A 21,834-nucleotide genomic window follows, 5' to 3' on the forward strand; every position below is an offset into this window, starting at 1 on the left:
AGGTCAGCAACAAGAAACACTTACACAATTAGGTTTATAATCTGATATGAATGAGTTAGTCTATACATTTTTTTCTCTTCTACATATATACATAAGGTGATTAGTACAAATATACTGTTTTTATATGTATTTTGATTCCCTTTAAGTTCCAAAAATACAAAACCCACTATAAATAGTATTTTTTAACATTCATGTGATTTTTGGACGGTATGATTATATTGGTGACTTCTAGGGTACATCCAGGGAAAATAATGAATTCAACACATAAGTATAATAGCTTGTATAGTAAACTAGAAGTACATGTATGCTAAATGCTAATTAATCATTATTAAGACTTGAAAATAGATCTGAATCTTTGTGCAGCCCGAATGCTCAAGGCTCTGAACAAATTAACTCTAATCATACTGATACAGGTTTCTTCTTACCAGAGCCATCCAGCAAGAAATGAATATCTTTCTTTTAGCATTCCTCTAAAAGCCTTGGACTGTGACTCTGAAGTTCTGGGCTCACAGCTGTAAATTATTTGGTGTGTATGAATGAAAATGTACGGGATGTGGCAATTAGTGGTGTAAGACCCTGAAAAGTCACATTATTTTGCAGCAACTACAGTTTTTAGGCTTTAGATCTAACGCCTAATCTTTTGATAATGTGCACAGGAATGTTTTCCGTGTTTACTGTCCACAAATCCAGACTGCAGATGGATTTAACATACCAAGCACAATACATATTTGGCAAACTTAAACACTGGCTCGATGCCATTTTCCCAATTTTACCACATGTTCCTTATGCTTTGTATTTAATTATAAAAATCAAAGAATACTCTGCTTTTATATTTGCTTTCCGCTGTCAGTAACACTTCTGAGTATTTACAATATTCACAAAACAAGAAAATAACATTCTTTAGTCTACATGACCCAATTATGACATCAGTGGGCATCCATACGCTATAAAGATTTACAGGCTTTTACCATGTTAGGTAAAAACTAAAGAGCTGAGAATAAAGCAGCATCTGGAAAAAAAAATGTAGTAGTTCTGTTGCACATTTTGTATACTCTTTTTGTATGGAATGGAAAGGGTATTGACTGCTGTTAACCAGAGGGCATCAGGTGATTTTTCTTTGGTCGCCAAACCTAAAAAAAAAAAAAAGGCAGAATTGGGAATAAAAAAAAAAAGAACAACACCCTTCTCCTCTTTCAAAACCAACTCAAAAAATAATCCCTTTCATCCTTGGGAAAGCGAAGGTCAACAAACAGTCCGCATGACCCGGAGGGGCCTTCCTGTGCTCCCAGGCCGGGGGCGGCCCCCCCCTGGGCTAGGCCGTGCTGCTGCTGGAACAGGGCGTGCTTTGTGTGCTGCCGATGCTGTGTGCGGCGCTGCTGTTCTCCGAGGCTGGCGGGGACTTGGGGACCTGCTGCCGGCCTGCCGTCTCACCTGAGCGGAGAGAGCGAGAGAGAGAGAGAGAGAGAGAGAGGGAGAGAGAGAGAAAACGGCGGATCAGACACCGGCCGGAGAGGTGCGCGCCAGCTCTGTGTTAGTGGTGCCTCTTGGCTCCACAGTCGCCCCCCCCGACCAACTTAGCTTGCACCCAAAGACACCAAACATTCGGATTAGCGGGTGAGGAATACGACTCGTGACCGTGCACACTTACGGTTTGAGCTTGCTCAAAAAGAGGACTTTGGGCCAAACTGAGCTGAACAAATACCTCAAAAAGGAAATGCAATATTCTACTGGGTTGAGCAAGACATTGGTGCGAACAAAAGAAAATGGACAACATAGCTGTTCAGATCCAACATCTTGATAGAGATACAAACCATGTGTATTTGTAGAGATTTTCTTGTAAAAAAAAATTAAAAAAAGGAAATCTCGCTTTAATTGTTGCTGATGGGTAAAAAAATCTTGCCCCATTTCACCAAAATATTGTTCTGCAGTATTTCTGACACACTCCTCTGCAGGAACGGCGAGCTCTTCATTACTGTGGTTTTAAATGAAGGTGACAACCGCTGGCTCTAGCGTGAGCTTCGCCACAGGCCACGGAGGGAGAATAATAAACCGCCCGGCCAAGGGGTCAGCTCTTTAAAGCAGAGCGGCCTCAGCCAGGCGGCCATGTCCTTAGGAACCGTCCCCTCCAGCGCAGTGAGGGAGCAAAACCAATGGAAAGATGCATGGCTTATTTTCCAACCCCCACCCCCTCCCCCATCCCCCCTCGTTCAGTGTATTGAGTTTCCACAACTTAAGCAAGCCCAGCACAGAGTAAACAAGGTACCGACCGCTCTCCTTGGCTGAGCGCGCCTGTTTATTGCAGACTATTTCAAATGCGCATTCCTGTTTGGGGGGGGGGGGGGGGGGACGTGGAAGAGAATCGAAGCAGTTCGTCAGCGAATTAAAAACGCAGACGATTGTTTCGGTAACGCTCATCCAGTGTGGGGGGGGAATTGCGGAACTTTTTTTTTTTGTTTGTTTGTTTTACTGTACATATTTGGCATGGTGTATTTTTTTTTTTGTGTGTGTTACGAAAACACCCTCCATCCGTTCGTTGTTTTTTTGAGCAGCCTCCCTTCCTACACGGCCGCCCGAGGGCGGTGGACGATGCTGCCCATGTGTGATGCAGCCGTTTGCGTTGAGCTCTCTGAAAGAGCCGCACGCCTGCTCCCCGCGTCCGTCTGGCTGGAAGATCCTCGGCAGACCGATTCCCCCTCTCTGGCCCCTCTGCTCTGCTGAGCTCTGCCAAGGAAACACTGCCAAGAGCTCCAGATAAAAACAGAAACTCTCCTCACGGACCCTGCACTGCCTTTTAGGTTCAGCCTCTGAGGCCTGGCCTGAGAGCCAGCCAGCTCTGACCACATCCAAACCCCTGGTGACAGTAAAACGGGGGCAGCGTTGTTGAGTATCTGATGCGGAACAGGGCTTGTCCACAGGTGGTTATAGGTTCAAATCCATGAGAGAGGTGCTGCTGGTGTGTTTTTAAGCAAGGTCCTTAACTTTTTAATCATAAATATTCAGCTGCATAAACAGTTTATATGGAAAATATATGTAATGCCAGTCACCCTGGATCCTGGATAAGGGACGTTTGCTGAGGCAAATAAACAACAATGATAAAATAACCTCATTCTTAGAGACCAGATATACTCGGACCGCGAGCTGATCACACAACCTGAGAGTTGAGTTTTTTGTTGTGTTTTTTTGGTGTTGCCTTTTTAGCATTTGGGAGGCTAATCTGCAATTACTTGGGACGGTGAAAATGAACATGTCACAGCTGGAACCCATTGACCGATGACCGCTCTCCTGCGGTACAGCCTGTCTCCCGACAGTGACAGTCCGTTGACCTACTTCGCTCAGCGATTCCTTGTTTGTTGAGGGCCCTCCCCTTCAAGCTGCTGAGGAAGACAGCCCACTCAGCCTTTGTTGTGATTTATACAGAAAAGGCCTCCCAAGATCAATGGGCTTCATTTGTAGGGACATCCTGTTTTCAACATGTCCTAAAATATAAAGCCATGGAAAAGAGTGGCCTCCCATTCATTTCCAGGATGCAAACCTGCCAGTGCCCTGATACTTCACCCCTTCTGTATCTCCGCCAGCCCGGTTCCTCCTGTCACCTACTTCTGTATCTGAGGGTCACTGGCACTTATGGATGGAAATAAATCCCTGATCTGCATGCCAAAATCCTTTCAATGTTAAGACCAGCTAAGTAAAATGGAAGAAATGAGCCGCTGATTTCCCATTAGCTCTCAAATCCATGACATATTAAAAGAACACGTGTTTTTAAGACCTAACTAGCCCTCCTATTGACAGTAAATGTGCGGTCACTGATGAGTAACCTGAAAGGAGAAACTGAATCTCCACTCATTTGAGGTTGATTGATTGGGCCCTGCCAACTAGTCATTTTCATCTCTTGTATAAGCCCCCTTATAGTCATTTTCATACACTCAACCATTATGGCAGAAATATTAAAAAAAAAACTGGCCACATCCAAAATCTTCAATATCCCTCAAATGATTTCATACCATTGAGTAAATTACATCCTCAGTGACCGAGATGATAAAAAGATATCCTATGGATTAAAACAGATGATGATGACAGTCAAAATGGCTGATTTATTCTTATTCAACAGGCCACCCATTGGAATGGTGGAAGACTGTTCCACTGAGCGTGGAAGTGAAAACACCACATTAATTCAGATCTAAATTCAAATCCGTGTCCACATTTTAAAGCAAAAGCAGCAAACCTCTTTCTGCTGGGATGTGGAAGCATGTAAAAAGAAATGACTAAGGCCACCTCTGACACGCTCACAGTGTGCAGTAGACGGAGGAGAACCCTCCCGCCTGAAACAAGTAGCGGTCGTCACCTCCCACCGGACAGAGGGTTGTATAACAGTGGGTCTGAGGCATGGCTGAGTGACAGGCTTCGGCCTCCTCTGAGCTGGCACAGTGGGACATGCGTGATAAGTCTTCCTCTGCCCTGCCATTCCTTACTCCACAACACTACCTCCTTTGTCAGAGTGGTGTCCACCCTCCCTCCTTCCTGACTTACTGGGGCTCCGTTCCTATCCTGTTGCTCGCCATGACTCCGTGCTTTACAGCCACGTATCTCCCTCTTCCCTACGTGCCTGGCTCTTATTACACTTAGAATGGGCCTCAGGCATAGCTATAAGGGGATGACACTAAATATTCACTTTTTCAAATATTCATTCAGGGGATCACTATTCCTTTACGTGGAACAGTATTAAAAATATTCAAGAATTCTTAACATAGATATCAACCTAGTTCTTTCTATTTCTGCAGTGTTTTTAGAGAAAAGCCTAAGAGCATAACGCTAACTGATAGTTAATAATTACTACCTTTCCTGTGTCATAGATTGCTATTGTTGAACCAGGCCTTAACCAGTGCTGACACTTTAATGCACGAGTTTGAGTTTTTGGAGAATGGGGCTACATGGCAGCGCTGCCAAACCACAAGGGGAGGACACAGTGATCACACGTTAAGCCTCTCCACTGCTGTCTGTCAGACCCCTTCAGCCGCACATTCGCTAAGGTGAGGCTGTCCTGAAGTAGCCCCCTGGCGGCCCCCAATCATTTTGAATGCTTTGTTACAAGCTTTTTCCATTGCCTTTGTTGTGCCTCCAGAGGATGATGGGGATTCTTTTTTGTATCTTTCGCTATTCTGGAAATATCTTTGGACGATATTTCAGAGGTTGCTTTTTATAGGAATTTTATAAATACGGACTCCCGTCATGAAATGTCCATGTTGGGACATTGGGTTGTGGCTAAAGTCATCACTTTCCCATTGCATGGAGAGGCTGGGTTGGGGAATGGAGTGAGCAACTTTGAGCCCCTTCTTCGGCCTCTGGGAGCTATCATCTCTGCCCCTTTTATATCTGACAAATGTCATTCTCATGAACATTGGAAACAGCAGCCTGAAATGGTCCCCTAATAATTCATAAACTGTATGTTTATATAAAACTCTTCTTGAATCCTTGACGAATTGTACATTCCTATTATCACAAAATACCATAACCCGTGACAGATCACAACACCAGGGTGCAATGAAATGTGACTAACACCTGTGGAAGCCTCTAGTAACTCTTAAAATAGCTCAGCTCTCAAATGTGGATTGTTTGAGTTTTTTGCTTTAAATATCTTTGGCAAACAGTATAATCAAATGACCCGGTAATGTTTCTGCACCTGCGTCTCTCTAGGAAAGAGCACTAAAATAAGAGAAAGGACCTTTTTTGAAGGACTTCCAGAATAAACAGCAGGTTAAGATACACTTGATCTCTTTGGACGGCCTCAAAGAGCTACAGACATTTCATCTTCCGCACATGCTGCAAAAATGAAAAGCAATCTTTTCTCCGCAGGGCTCAGGGAGAGAGCCAGCCACGGTGACGTAGCACTTAGCCACACACCCTTCAGCGTTCCTCTCGGGGCAGAAACAGCAGGATCCCATTTGCCAGACGACATAAACATCATCTTCCCCGTCCTTTGGCTGGTACCTCCATTTAAACCACACAACCGTAACAATGTCTCCTCGTATCAAGGCATGGCCCTCTTTATACTTCCTCAACAATTTCGATTTCCTGTGTTAATCTGCAGAGATCTGAGCTGAAAACACGAGCGGCAGAACGCGATACTCCCTGGTGCCGCTCGCTGAAAGGGCTCTGTGCTCTGGGATGCCATGTACCGGCCAGGTGTGGCTAACCGCGTCAGTCGTTCAGATATAACAAATATAGCCTGGCGGTGTGAGCATAGAGCAAGTCCAGCATGATGGGTCACCCGACAGTCAGCCCAAGAGACAGTGGCTTTGACCACCAAACTACTGGCTCTTCCTCCAAGGGGTTAGAAGTCAATTTTGAGACAGTGAGGAAAGTTTTGGCATCCAGTAGTTGGATTGTGTGTGCCTTCCTGTGTAGTCCGGGTGGGAGCACTGACGGCCCTGGAAACTATTGTGCTGACAATACCGTTGACATTCCTCGCCCCGCAAAAAAAAAAAGAAAAGGAAAACAAAACAGGATATACTCAAAAATACATTAAACCATGGAGGAATTTTGGGCTTCTATACTTTTCACAAAAAAAAAAAAAAGTCTACGCCACAAATTGGGCTTGAGGAAGGCGGTACATTTGTGTTAGATTATGGGCTGTTTCAAGCAGTGGTTAGGCTTCCCATAAAACGTAGTAGACAGACAGGAGGGAACGCTTACCTGTGTGTGAGTAAATGAACCACAGGGCTCCCGTTAGGAGCGCTCCAATCACAAAGGCCGTGAAGGCAATCCCGACCACAGTGGGAGTGTCCAGGACGTACATTATGTCTGCAGATGAAGAGAAAAATCTCTACTTTCACCCTTTATTTGATACTTTCAAATAAGGCATCACTTTTCACCCACTGTCCACTGTGTTGCTTAATCAGTGCTGATGCCCAACATTGACATACAATTCTTCTGATGTTAAAATGTCCCCTTCCCCAAATTCTGTAGCCCCTGTAGTCTTTTTTGAGGTGAACTTACGCTTTTCCCCAGAGTCCACGGGCGGCTGTGGAATATTCCGGATGGATGGAGCTGGAACACAAAGACACAGACGTAAATCCTCTTTTGAACAACGTATAGCTGGACAGTGTAATCCTCCTCACTGCTTTATACATATAGTTACTAGAGCAAAACTATGTTCATCACTACAACAGCCTTTCTTTTTAGCTTCAATGCCACAGCTGTCTCGAGTACCTCAATAATGAATGCCTGATAGACGGCTTAATAACTTCAGATTGGGAGGCGAGGAAAGATGGTCATGACAAAGTGACATTACAGGGTGCGTTTTTCTTAATACTTGCTTATCATGTGCACTTCTGCAAGGCTTAAGGAGCATTTTTTAATATTCTGTTTGACTGGGTGTGTTGTGGTTGTGATATAAAGGCACCACTGTCTGCCAATGGACACAAATGTGCTCGTTTTGCATCTTGAATTGCATCAAAGGCAAACAGCTCTCAGTTTCATCAGGCAGGGCTGGTTCCTTTGAAAAATGAACGCGCTGCAGTTGTGTCCATTCTTCCTCTACAAAGGCTCGTTTGTCACGGCGATCTTAAAGAGCAACAGAAGGTTGGTTCTGGTCCAGCACGAGAGCCCTGCCGTTAACAGTGACAGCTATTCTTGGAAGGAACACCTCGGGATTTGAATTCCTTGCTCCGAACGATGACAGGTCTTCCCGAGGGATGACTGCTAGAGCACGGCACCTTCCTTATCTCTCCCCGGTGTGGCTGAATATATTGGGCAACACAATGCTGAGCCATCAACACCACTGGCCGTGTATGGATTTCCCAGGCCAGAGGACAAACCAGAGCAAAGGGAGGAGACTGTCGCCTTTGACTCCGAGACAACCAGATTAGAAGGGTCTGGAAACACCACTGCGGCAGAAAGGAGGAGAGGAGGAGAGTCGGAAATGAGGAAGGAACAGCACTGGTAGCTATCCTAGGCCGTCCAACGGGACGAGTGAAGCGAGGCAGGTTCTGAAAAAAACCCCTCCATCAACATATCCGTTTTTTGAATCTCACAGGACGAATGACAAAGTTGAGATTGTCTTCCACTGTTACCCTGTTTTATTACCCAAAAATGAACTTTGGGGAGGGTCATTGAGTTTCTTGAGGAAGACTTGGAGAGGCAGTGTTTCTTCAAAGAGATCCCTGAGGGGTAAAAGCTGACAGTGGGCTGGTGGGTTTGTCCGTCTCCATCAGCTGTTGTCCTGTCCTGCTCTGCTTGTGAAGCTGTGAAACTATCCCAGCCCACAGAACATGGACCAGAATCCTTTGCTCTTCTAACCCTTTCCCTTTTTGCAATGGTCAGACGTTCGTGAGGGTGAACATGTACAAGGCAAGCACACCCTGACTGGATGATGTGGCATTTGGGGGAGGGGGGGGGTGCTTAGATGTCAACAGTATTTGCTTGTCTAAGGAAAGTGGGGAAAAAGAGCTGTCTCATCATTTCACTCCCCTGCCGTTGAGCTCTGATCCCGTCTCTTTTCAAAGGCTCTGTGACCTCGAAGAGACTTTACACAACCATTTGTCCATATTCAGCAACTGGATGTCAGGCAAGGGAAATAAATGAGTCAAGTTGGACTTCCTTACAGCTCAGGACTACGTGCCGAAAAGGAAATTTACAGACGTGGAGCAGCAATAAAAGTACACAGGCGGCATAATGCTTTTCGTGTGCACCAACAAGCCACAGAGGACCCCCCTTTGATTGGGATATCAGGCTGAAATGGGTCCCTGCCCAGCAACGGACGCTTGGAGCATGAAATCCGAATTGCCATGTTGACATAAGAGATGTAAAATAAATGCATTATTAACTCAAAACCCTTTTTTTCCATTAGTTTTATGACATGTCTGGGTTTACCTAATTGTAATCCAGGAAAAACAATTCATTGAGCTGGCATTAACATTGACTCATACAGGACCACTGCTCAATCCGATGCAGCTGGAGGTCTGACAGATAGCTAGCAGTGTGCTAACTTACAAAAAAAAGGTTTTCACCTTATGTCATCTGAGATGGTGTTGGAAAAGAAATCTTCTCTCCCAGGATCATCTCAAGAAAATGGCCAAATCAAGCTTTGATGATATTTTTTTACTCATTAATACCAGCCATGTCTCGTGTACAAATCCTAGCATGTGAGGCTCTCAGTAAGAGTACTTTGATTAAAATGGAAAGTGAGTTGCCAGTCATTAGCAGGCACTCCTGGCTAGTTTACCCACACCAATGGGGATGGCGCTTCAAAGATCTGCCTGAGCCCACTAGCGGTTAATTATGCTCTCATGATATTAACCCATAGATTATAATCAGTAAAACATGATGCTCCTTTCCATCCTTCTCTCGGTGCTCTGATGCCATATGTGGCCCAGTTAATACACAGTGTAGTTATTAAGGCCTCACGTCCTGGCAGGGCTCCCAAGTAAACCAGCCCAGGCACCTCGAACTGGCCAGGCGAAGAGGAGCCTCAGAACAGCTAAGTGAAAACAACTGGAGCCTCTTTGCCGGAGTCTCTGCTTGTGTTCTTTACGCTTTGACAGGGTGATGTGGCAGGACGGAGGCCTGCACGTCCCTGAGGCCTCTCCCTGACCTCAGACCCGAAGCAAACACCAAACTTCTGTGCCCCGGCTCAGTCAAACTGCACTTAACACCGTCCTGACTGGGATCGACAGGCTGTCCTGTGTCTCACTCAGGGATGTGCCACCCACAGTTTTTAGCAAACCCCCCCCCCCCCCTTGCAACTGTTGCAACTGCCTCTCCCATCGCTCCTCTCAAACCCTCAGTGGTGGAATGAACTGCCTACATGGGTCAGGACAGCGGAATCACTGGCCATTCTCCAACACAGACTGAGGACTCACCTCTTCAGACTGCATCTCAGTTCCCCGCCCCCTAACACCTGCCACTTGTAGTACCTGCTGTTTATTTTATGTGTAGTATTGCAATGTGTTTTGGATTCTGTGATCTAGTGACTGATACATGGTAGTATACTTGGCTTCCCTTGTCTAGTCAAGTTGCACAAGTTAACTTGTGGTAGGGCTTGAATAGTGTTATACTCAGACTCAATGGTTTGGGAGTGTTGTTTGCCTGGTCTGACACTGTTGCTCATTCAGCCTGAAAGGATACACTTATATCCTATTGTGCCGGAAGCTGCTCTGGATAAGGACGTCTGCTAAATGAATGCAATGTCATGCAATGCAGTGTGCTGTTGTGCACGCTCGGTGGCTACGTACTTTCTGGCTCCGGGGGTTGCGGGTCGGACTGCACAAACAGCTCTTTCGAGACAGTCCTGGAGGTCATCATCATGGCCATGATGATCTGCAAGTTGACCGAGGTGCAGGCCTCGTCCGGCTGTATGCACTGCAGGGACACACACAGACCGGGGTCACTGCTATCATCGGCTGGTATCATCTCAGTCCTCTTTCTACTCATCACTTCAGAAGGGTCACACAGGATCATGGCATTACAACGGACTGATCTCAAACAGCAGTGTCATGGAACAAGAGATTAACAGTATTCATGTCAAAATCTGAGATTACTGCATTACATAATATGATCTTGCTACTGACACAGGACAAATATTTGTTTTGTTTCCACCAAGGCCATATCTGCTAGTATATGACAAGCCATGAAAAACATGCAAGTGCATCTACCATCCCTTTAATATCTACAACTTAATGACAGCCCCCTTGTAACCATGGACCACACATGTAATAATGCAAAAAATGTGCCTATTTTTCTCATCCAAATCCAAGCCCTGTTCATTTCTGTGCATTAAATAGGACTCAGAACGTGCCTCAGAGCTTTGACCCTGTCTCACCCCACAATCTCAAAATAACCTCAGGGAATCAGGCAAAGCTTACTGAAAAATATATTTCTTGAAAACCGGACGAAAAGGTCTAACTTCTACGGTGGCTTATCAAATGAAAAGAGTGGTGAAAACAACATCAGTCATGGAATACAGTTTTACCATTTTGGTGATGACTACCATTTGGGGGCAGCAGTGTGTAGCTGAAAGGTTGCAGGTTTGATTCCCTGCTGGGGCACTGCTGCTCTACCCTTGGGCAAAGTACTTAACCCAGAATTGCCTCAGTAAATATCCAGCTGTTTAAATGGGTAACATGTAAAATTACAACCTATATAAGTCATTCTGGATAGCGAGCAGCACCTTTAGGGAGTGCACAGATTCACCAGGAAGACCCGAGAATCCAACGACACTGTCTGTGTAAATGGGGCGAGCAAGTTCAGGGCGTTCAGGGTGCAGGGGGCTAGTCACTCACCTCAGGGAGTCCCCGGCCGTCAGAGGGTCTCTCAGAGCACAGCGACATCTGGCAGTGCAAGAAGTATGGGAACACGAGCGCGTTGAAGTTCGACCTGAAGATGAAGCTGAACCTCTTCCTCTCCACCGGGCTCTGCGCGCCGGGGGAGGAGCGCAGGGGGTAGAACCTAACCGAGTCGTCCCGGGGACAGATGTTCTCGATGAGGGTGTACTCGGATGTCACGCTGGGCTTGGAGCTCAGCGAGATGAAGCACGTCTGAATCATGAAGCCCAGATCCTGGTCGGTTTTGTTCACCGAGACCTGAAATTACGAAATTAAGGGAGGATTTTTCACTCACCTGCAAGATTAAGTGAAAACACTACACCAAGCACTCAAAACACATTTTCATAGGACGTGAACTCTGTGTTTGGATTGAAAATACCCTAAAATAATGGTCAAAAATGTTGCAATGAGATTAAAAGAGAAAGGACTTAGGTAGACTGTCAAAGTAGTCATTGTTCTAAGTATCGCAATTACAAATCAAGTTTTTAGTCCCCTCAATAATTTTATCAGAATTTTTTCATCTGCAAACCACGAGGCATTCCCTCAAGTTAACATCCGTAATTATTTTTGCATAATCTTTGCTGAAAACTGCATAAGTTACACACATTTGCCCTGACAGTCCAGATGGCTATTAAAGCACTTTGCAACCTCACATCTCTATCTCCTCCGACATTCCACGCCAGGCAATAACTCCCGCTAAGACATTTCTTGCGTATACACCATCAACAGCACATGAAAGAGGAACGCTCCATAAATTCAGGATGCTGCCTCAACACTCCGCAGGACACTGGCTACTTTAGAACACTCTCAAAACAGTGCAAGGGTGAGCAGGTGGGGGCAAGAGCACGCCATGTGGGAGAGCTTGTCCTTTGAGGTCTGCTAGCTTGACATCCGCACCACAGTACCGTTAATGTAGCTGTCGTTGTTGGGATCCCAGCTACCAGTCACAAGTTTAAAGATGTCCCGTAGGACTCAAATATGGCCTTTTCAATTCATTCCCTGATCTTTTTTTATTTTTAACAAAGTATTTGCCTCTGCTGTTCTGGAGCCGTGCAGATGAAAATGTCAGACAAAAGAAAAGAGACAGATGTCTACACACACAGTCTTATTTCTGGTACAGGGTATAAATCTGAATAATTATTAGTTCCTATCAAATGGTCTTACTGTCAGCAGGGCTGATTAATCATGTGTTGTGAAACAAATGAGGAAAAAAAAAGATTTTTTTTCTTCTTTTTACAATGCATACACAGTCCAGGGCTTTACCTCCACAAAGACGGGTCGATTGTTTACGATTGTACCGCCCTGGGGCACGTGCTTGAAGAAGAGGTCTGTCTGGAACAGCTCCATGTTGAAAGTCACGTTGTTGACCGGGTTCCTTCTCGGTCCAGCTGCAGGGACCTGGACAGGGGGAACCTGCACTGCTTTCCTGTACGTGCAGTTAAACTGGAAAGAAAACCAGACCAGCTGTTAATACACAGGAGCAGACACAGCAGCACTGTGGTGTATTGGCAAGAAGTACATTAGATTCACGAGATTCATTTGCTAGTATAATGTTAGCGCAATGCTAGTAACTCAAAAGACTGCTGTTTTGATTCCCTGGTACACTCCTGGTGCAGCACTGTTCCCTCAGAAAATACCCAGCTGTACGAATGGATGACACGTAAATATTAAAAGCCATAATCGCTCTGGATTCTGTCTGCTGAGCAAATGTGAAGCAAATTTAATGTGACACGACTACAGCATCATTATAAAACATGTTTGCAACGAGCCAATGCCACATATAAAACAGAATTTCTGAACCAAGAAAGAGACATGGATGAAGAGTATTGAATAAAGATGGAGAGGTTTACTGCCTTTCTGAAGTACTTTTAAGAGTCTTATTTGGTTTTAAATGAAGTCATCCCACAGTGATTTTACAAGACTTACAAAATACAAAATAAGATATGCAGATGGCTGAGTGAAAACGATCACATTTACATACATAATCAAAGACGAAGGTCTCCTGGGGAAAAAAACCTGCTATTTGAACACACGCTTTTTGCACAGGCTTGATTGCCTTTTTCAGAACATAAAGTATTGATTTTGTAAATATGCAATTGGTTTTGCCTTACTAAGCCACATGCAAGCCCTTATTTTAAGCCTGCTGCAGAGAGTGAGAAATCAGTGGAGAGGCAAAGCGAGAGAGAGATGAAAGAGTAAGAGAGAGAAAGAGATACAGAGAAAGAGACACAGAGAAAGAGAGAGAGAGATGCAGAGAAAGAAAGAGAGCGAGATACTCACAAAGAAAGACAGAGAGAGAGAGAGATACACAGAAAGAAAGAGAGAAAAAGACAGAGAGAGGTACTGAGAGATAAAGAAAGAGAGCTCCCTTTTGGACAGAGCTGTGAGTGGAAAGAGCGGCAGCTTTCCCGGCGTCAGGTGGAGTGGAGCTGATGAGGCAGACGTTACGGAGGTGCTCGGAGAGAGGAGCCAGGGGAGCCGTTGCTGGAGCTGTGGGGCTCTGAGGGACTCAGCGTCTGGACATCACCACATGACGCACGCTACATGTCTGTTTACCAGACACTGCGCATGAAATATCCAACCTCCACTACACGCAGGGAAGTAACACTGCCCTAATCAGACCCTCCAAGCACAAAATATGTCCAATTGTGGATCTTGGCACAACTGTGCAACAGTGTGCAAAAATCCATGCCGGTGTGTTTCACTGGTCGTACACACATAAAGGCTACGTGTGTTTTTGTTGGGCGATGGCCACTGTGTATCTGCAATGTGCTGTGAAACAATACTCAATAAAAACTGCATTAAAGCTGTGTTTTTGTTCCAAGTTGTAAAGTTTGACATGATTTGTACTGAATCCCCCTGACTTCACTGTCAACCATGCATTTCGAGTGCATATCAGTTTAATCCTTTAAATTTAAACCACACAGAATGTCTCTGAGTTGAGGTCATGACGACCTACCAAGATGGAGGTGGGCTTTGATTCCATGTGCTCCAGGTACATCCTGTCTAAACCCTCGGCGTCTCCTGGGAAGCCGTTGTCCCCTGATTCCATGTCCTCATCGTCCACTGGCCATCCGCTTCCATCCTCTGGCTCTGATTGGTTAATCAGGATCTGCCAATCATAGGAGAGGTTACAAAAGCCGTCTAAAAAAAGCAAACTAACCGAGACAAATGACGTTGACATTTACCCTGCCTTTCCGCAGCCAGCACCTCTGATTTCTCAAACGTTTTTGGAACAATTCAGGCTACTCGCGTAAGCACTTGGACTCATATGAGACAGAGTGCTATGAACCTGTTGATAAATGTCAGACGCCAAATTATTCAGAGACAGGCCAGCCATAATTCACATGAGAGAACATCTAATGACTTTGACGTGAAAATTTCAACCCCATTCCGGGAGCCAGACTTTTTCATTTGCTCAAAAAAAACTGACATAAATGTCAGACATGTGTGTGCCAGAGAACTTCCCCTCTGCCTGTATTTCAGTTATGCACAATTGAGCTGCCAATTGAGAATGCTGTCCTGTGATGGGGTGGTGATGGTTCCTGGTTCGACTCCCTGCTAGGGCACTGCTGCTGTACCCTCGGACAAGGTACATAACGCATAAATATCCAGCTGTAACATGTAAACGCGTAAAAACTATAGCCTACAGAAGTGGCTCTGGATAAGAGCATCTGCTAAATGCTAATACTATAGTGTGGTGTTAGCAGAGTTTGTGTCTGTGGAAATGAATTTGCTGGGAGCTTTTGTACTCAGTGTTATTGATGACTATCAGCCCAGCCATGCAATACATAGGTCAGTGTGAACGTGCAATTGCCCAGCTAGTCAATCTTAATGAATTTATTTTTGTCATCATCCTCTCCGGTTGATAAGGACTTACATCCCAGAGGGTCACAACAGGAAGTCAGCAAGGATGAGATTTGGCCTTGCTTCTTGATTAAAAATGAATTTGACCTTAATCTCTTTAAGAGAGATTGGCCAATGATGACGCCAAACCCTTAAATGTAGCAAGAGTTCAGCTGGCCCTGCTTACCCTGGGCCTGGAGCCTATCTGACTGCCCCCTGTCTAGATAACCGTCCGTTTTTTTAAAGCTGGTTGGATGTCCACTCACTGAATTGATGTAGATGATCTCAGGGCTGATGTGGAAGTCGTACTTCGTTGTAAGGCAGCCGGTCAGTGGTGTCTCCAGGATGTAGTGAGTGCCGTTGGATCTGGCTTTGCATGCTGGGTCTAGGAGAGTGAGGTCAGCGCCTGAATACCCATTCACCTGCAGGGAGTGGGAAAGGTGGAGAGGAAGATGGCGGTCTACCTTAAGGCAAAAGACAGCAACAGCACTTGAATTCTTACAAAGTTTGGATGTCTAAGCAATATAATGTCTATGTATCAATGTTACATTGCTCACTCATCTATGAATGGGTATGCATTTTAATGTCACACATGTGAGAGAACCTGTAAGGTTCCACAAAAAATGATCATTTGAATCAAGGACACCAAGGAAGGCTGTCTTGATTGACAAAGGTATGTCGTCAGTTGGGAAGTAAGTTGCCACAGTAAGCACACCGCAGCTCTGAAGGTTGGGTTTTTAGCGGGTGACCATGGCTGCTGGGATTTCTGTGACTTCTCTCCGATGCAGACACTATTTCTAGATGATGTAGAGCCGTTTCCACTAAGTGACGCATTGGACGACAGTGTACAAACTCTGGGACGGCTGTGAGATTTTCCAATTCTGCAATGAAACTATTTTTACTGCAGTGGAAGATTTGAGCTGAGGTGTGATGTGGTCGTTTGGATCTGTGCTCCATTTTGGTGCCCAAGATGGAGAGTAAAAACAAGCTACCTGAGAGAAATCGCACCGTCTGCTCCAGACAGTGGGAGACAGAAAATCTGTGTCACTGTTCAGACAGGGAGGCTGGCATTGCTCGTTGCATGATATAACGCATATGAGGTATTTTGTTTGACAGCCTGAGGGCTTTCTTTGGGAGTGTTCTCTCTCATTTCGACAAACAGATCTTTAAATTACTGTCCATGTTGAACAGTCACTGAACAGCATAAGATGGTGTTCACAAGACCTGAAATACAATTTCTATATGTACTTCCTGTCGAAGGCAAAGGTCTTCATAAGGAAGTAATCATCTGATCAACAGGAAATATTACCATGCAATACATCCTGTTAATGACCAGATAGCTAATCAAACTGTATTTACCAAGCTGCCACTGTATAGAGCTACAGACAACTATGGTAGGATTTTTCATAAATAAAAGCTAGATATAAGCAATGACTGTGAGGCAGACTTGAATCTGATGGAAATATGGACGACAGAACAGAGAGGACCAGGCACTGGATCAGCTGTTTCTGTTCAACAGAACAACCACTAACTTTAGTCCCTTTCCTGAAAAGACTGCTGGTTGGTTGTTTCAAGCCTCCTCTTGGCTGCTTTTGGGTATTAAAATGCATAGGGTGCATAACAGAAGCAGAACCTCTCAGTGTGCCCACGACTAGGCCTGAAAGTGTTAGTAATGATCCAGACTACAGGCAGAAAGACAAAACCAGCTGGGCTGTACAGCCTCTTACTCTTGATTCTTATCTTATTCTTGTTCTTGCCTCTGGTGCTCTTATCACCTACCTGCAGGCTCTCCTTGTCCACAGTCACCACCATCCTCTGATCCTCACACTGCACGCTGAGCCCCACGTTCAGGACACCTGCCTGCTCCTCCGGGTCCGAGCCGATTGCGGGCCTATCCTCCTCCTCCATGGGGGGCAGGGGCAGGATGGGGAGGCCCCTCTCTAGGGGCCCGGGGCCAGCGGGGAAAGGGAAGGGCAGCCCTGAGCGGGGGGCGGAGCTTCCGGGGGCGGGGTGGGGGTGGGAGTTTCGGAGGATGGCCAGCTCCGGCGGAAACATGCCCTCGGCGACATCCTCCGACATGTCTGAAGGCCGACAGGGCGATGTTAGACTTTCACAAAAGGTGTGTGTAAACCACACCGAGCAAAGACAGAAAAAGCAGATGCAGTGTCTGTGTTTCTCTCTCTCTCTCTCTCTCTCTTTCTCTCTCTCTCTTTCTCTCTCTCTCAGTCTCTCTCTCTCTGTCTCTCTCTCTGCGGCTTTATTGGGACCGCTGAGGCCTTGATTCGGGTGTCATGGGCGGCAGTCCCCTTACCTGGCTCCTTCAGGCGCAGGTTGAAGTGGTTGGCCACAGGCGTGTTGGTGAAGGAGGTGACTGGGCTGTAGCCCTGCTCCTTAGCCCACTGGATCAGGGCCTGGGAGCCAGAGGGGAGGTGCTGCTTGGCCGCCTTGGACACCTGCATCATCCTCTCCACATTGGGGCCCAGGCTTAGACTGTCTGAGGTCTATAGTCAGGGAGATATACAAGAAAAAAGATCACTCATAGCACTCAGTGGCCTTTAGGTCTTACTGGGTAAGAACAATCTCAAAACAACAAACATAATTGGTATGAATCACATTTGGCATGGCCAGAAATTACTCATCAGGTTAAGAACTGGAGTGTTTTTTACATGTAATTGTTTTAATGTTCCTTAGGTATTGGATTTCAGCTCGGCATGGGGTTTGCATGCTGTAGACCTCATAGATGATGTAACAGTGACAAGAATTCCCTCAGTACACTGCATGGAAAAATTACATTAAATTGGTGATTTGATGTGAGTTTTCTTCCAAACTGAAATCCCTCAAGGTGGAATGGAATTAACATCTAGTCATATCTACACTTGTCACTGAGAGTGCAGTTACAAGGAGGAACAGACCATTTTGATTATGACCACAACTAAACACAGAGACGCCAAGGCTTCACGCTGATTGAATCACAGCGTTCCGCCACATAAAACACATCACTTCCTGTGCATTATCTGCAGTTGGCAGAACTAACTCCCCCCGTTAAGGTCTCAGAAAAGGTCCATTGTTCCTTCTCCGGCAGTTTTCTTCAGTGGTCATCAAGCATTTTTCTAATCATGCCCACGACCGCAAACTGAAGCACAACTAAAAACATTCTCTACACACAGGGACTGACATTTAGTGTACTTGAAATACATGATCTCTTAATAGAGTGAGTGAGAGTTTTGTTTTTGGGGTCTCCATGGTGACTCTTTGACGCTGGGTGTCGGTTTTCCAGTGCCTTTCCCCCGATCAATGGCAGGACGCGAATGTGTCCGATTTCTCCGGAATTCCGAATTTGTTCCCCACTCGCTTGGCTGTTAATGTGAGCGAACACTAATCCCTTCCCACAGACATTTCCCACGGATCCACACTGCCGCAGAGCTGCAGTGTGGCCAATCTCCCGACAGTAGCAGGAGCTTTGATTTTACGAGGATATCATGTCACACTCAGGCATTCTCCCCAGTGGATACATTCGCAGGCTGGTTCAGGCACAGTAAATGCATGCACATGCATGTATGTACTGTACAAGCCACTAAATCTCACACACACACACACACATAGACACGTACACATAGACACACACATATATACCTCAGACCATGTATATTAGATGGCATACCAATGTGCTGCAGCAAATGCTGTCTGTCATACAAAGCAAAGTCCTTACACACTTTCTTTGGAAGGAAGAAGTAAGACTACAGTACTCTCAGTGAACCTAATAATCAGATAAATGCTGTCTGAAGCACCTCCCCATCCTGCACCAAAACTGCCTCATCTGAGTGAGTCATAGATCATGGCTAAGAGCCCCTCCCTGGTAGACCTGTGCAGCTGGGGCCATGAATGGGGTCCCTAGTTGAGGTCTGGCTATGCTGTAGAACTGAGGCACCTTGTGGAGGTATCAGTGCTACAGGTAAGGGATGGCATCCCTGGTGGAGGTTTCTCAGCGCTGCAGGTCAGAGCTGTAGCCCAGAGTGGAGGTGTTTCGGCACTGCAGGTCAGAAATAGGGCCCCTGGTGGAGGTGTTTCAGTACTGCAGGTTAGAGACATGGAGCCCATGGTAGAGGTGTTTCAGTACTGCAGTTCACAGATGGTGCCCCTAGTGGAGGTATTTCAGTACTGTAGTTCAGAAACGGTGCCCCCAGTGGAGGTGTTTCAGTACTGCACATCAGCGCTGTGGAGGCCATGGTGGAGATGTACCAGTGCTGCAGGTCAGTGCTGCTCCCTGTGAGCACAGGTCTTTCCCACCCACGCCCCACTGCTACGGCGTTGCTGGCAGCGCTACGTGGGACAGCTGAGCAAACACTGCTCCTGGACACAGACGCAGCATCACGGCTGGCACCCAGTCCTACCGAGACTGGGTTCCTCCGCTGAACCACACCCCATCTCACGGGTTACGTGTAATAAAGCACACCAATGTGTGTGTGGGGTGCTGGGAGCATTTATTTGCAGGCAAGTTGCCTTGTCAGCACAAAACTGGCCTTTTCTCCTGTCAGACTCTCTTAAACCTTTGTATTACCAGAGCCATTACAACAGCTATGACTGAAGTGAGTTCACTTACTGCTTCTCTATGGCTTACATTCTTACTGAAAAATGGACAATAGTATTTGTATGACTGAAATACACTAACAAGCACATTCTCTGGTCATCATAAATTGCCCAGTAATTCAAATTACGTTTCATTTTCATAATTTATTGCTTTTTTGTACAACAGGACAAAATGAGTGACTATAATTTTATTGGTGACATCTTTGAGTACCATCCATAAAATGACGATACTTGACATTATTTATCTGTTTATAATAAAACCGCAAGTTCAACTAGTGGGAAAAGGACTTTTCAGCGATGTTATTTATTTGTTCAATTATATTCCATTTTTACATTTTCTAACATTGAAAAAAAGAGTTTCCTTGTGGAAATGTCAACAGTTTTGGAGGTTTATGTTTTATGATATCTCAGAGTCATTAACGATGCACAGCGCTCTAGCTCATCGTCTGAAGCCCCAGAAACGGAGAGCTGGGAGCCAGCAGGACTTGTAATTCATGTTTGACGGATGACGAAGGAGTCGGGCCAAGCGCACAAGAAAAATAAGCTGATGGCTTTGGCTTGTGAAAAGGTCTCAGGTCCCGCTTCCCCTTTCTAGCCTCACTCTCATTTTGAGAGGCTGAAAGCAGGTCGGACACGAGGAAACCGCATAGTGCCTGAACTCGCTTCCAGAAACGGGATTCGATTTCACTCATCACAGGTGACAAATTTTTAGACACGGCTGTTACATAATGTGACAATATGTACCTCTTGGACACGTTCCAGGGGAAGTTGACTCCCCGACCCATGCGAAAGGAATTTGTCTACACGACCGTCTCTGTACATTTGATGCTATAGCGTTTGTATGAGGAATATAAATGAGAGAAGGCAAATAGGTGGGGAAGGTTGCCCAGAGTGGGGCTGGGTTGTGACCAGAGCATGACCGTAGTACGACCAGAGCAGGAGTGTAGTGTGGCCAAAGTGAGAGTGTAGTGTGACCAGAGTGTGACTGAATGCGACCAGAGTGTGAATGGAACATGCTGGTCACTACCTACCAGAACATCCAGCTTTCCAGTGACACCTTGGGCCTGGATCACCCAGTTGACAGACTTCTCACACTTCAGGATGAGCACCAGGTCCCGGCGCAAGGGTCTGCCCTCGTCCAGCGGTCTGATATCCACGGTCACGTCAACCTGGAAGGCACTATCGTGGCAAGACGGAGAAGGAGGAGGTGAGACAGAGAAGGAGAGCGATAGAAGGGGGGGGAAAGGGACGAGAGGGAGTTTCGTAAAAATGTTCCTGATGCCAAGGGTTGTGAATTTATCAAACTTCTTCCATATTATCATGTCTCCTGTGTCTGGCCAACTGATTAAAAAGTGGGACGTGCTCCCGGAAAATGCGGACACGTGCGGAGCAGATATTACTACGGCAGAACAGGCCGGGGGAATTTTTCCATAACATGGCTGCTGCGGGCCCTGCCTGCGAGGCATTTTTAGGTCATCCTCCTTTCGGAGTTGAGACTCTTCATCAGAGTCTTAAGCGATTACTGAGGTGTAAGGTGGTCTGGGAGAGAGAGAGGCTATTACCCAATCTTTGAGACAGATGAGTTCCCTGCACGCTCACTTGCCCAATATTTTTTTTTTTAACCGAGTGCGATCCCAAAGGTCTCTCAAACAATCTGACATGCTGATTTTGAACACTCAGTCTGGTCTGGTCACACATTACTGAAGATTTAGCCAGGAGACGATGGCCAAGCGAACCTCCCAAGACATTGTAACATCTGTGTAATTATAAATGACAAATAAAGTAATAAAGCAAGAATAAACACCAGACACACTTTCTTTCTCCCTTTTTTTCTCTCTCTCTCTCTCTCTCTCTCTCTCTCTCTCTCTCTCTCTCTCTCACACACACACACACACACACACATACTTGAGATCAAACAGCTTTATCAAGCCAATTAGTCCTGAATTGTGCTTTAAACGAACTCCTTGACTGGAGGGTGACGTGTCTGCTCTTGTTAAATCCACGCATAGGTCACATAGTTAGCTGTAATTACAGGTTGGCAAGCGTAATTGTTTTCCACGCTTCAAATTATATAAAAGAAATA

The 21,834-nt window shown here is 45.8% G+C and overlaps 1 protein-coding gene across 1 annotated transcript in view; it reads right to left on the reverse strand.

Moving 5' to 3' along the window:
* Nucleotides 1–207: 207 nt before the first annotated feature.
* Nucleotides 208–21,834, reverse strand: part of LOC118795831 (transforming growth factor beta receptor type 3-like) — an 80,399-nt gene continuing 58,772 nt past the window's right edge. The window contains exons 7-17 of the mRNA XM_036554577.1: nt 20,783–20,930; nt 17,476–17,665; nt 16,944–17,245; nt 15,431–15,586; nt 14,278–14,430; nt 12,582–12,761; nt 11,277–11,576; nt 10,230–10,356; nt 6,994–7,044; nt 6,691–6,798; nt 208–1,431 (exon numbers count right to left, since the gene is read on the reverse strand). Of these exons, the coding sequence (XP_036410470.1) occupies nt 1,313–1,431; nt 6,691–6,798; nt 6,994–7,044; nt 10,230–10,356; nt 11,277–11,576; nt 12,582–12,761; nt 14,278–14,430; nt 15,431–15,586; nt 16,944–17,245; nt 17,476–17,665; nt 20,783–20,930 (1,834 nt within the window). The 3' untranslated portion in view covers nt 208–1,312. The remainder of the gene's footprint in view (nt 1,432–6,690; nt 6,799–6,993; nt 7,045–10,229; nt 10,357–11,276; nt 11,577–12,581; nt 12,762–14,277; nt 14,431–15,430; nt 15,587–16,943; nt 17,246–17,475; nt 17,666–20,782; nt 20,931–21,834) is intronic.

Source organism: Megalops cyprinoides, chromosome 20 (genome assembly GCF_013368585.1).
Source record: "Megalops cyprinoides isolate fMegCyp1 chromosome 20, fMegCyp1.pri, whole genome shotgun sequence".
Classification (NCBI taxonomy): Eukaryota; Metazoa; Chordata; class Actinopteri; order Elopiformes; family Megalopidae; genus Megalops; species Megalops cyprinoides.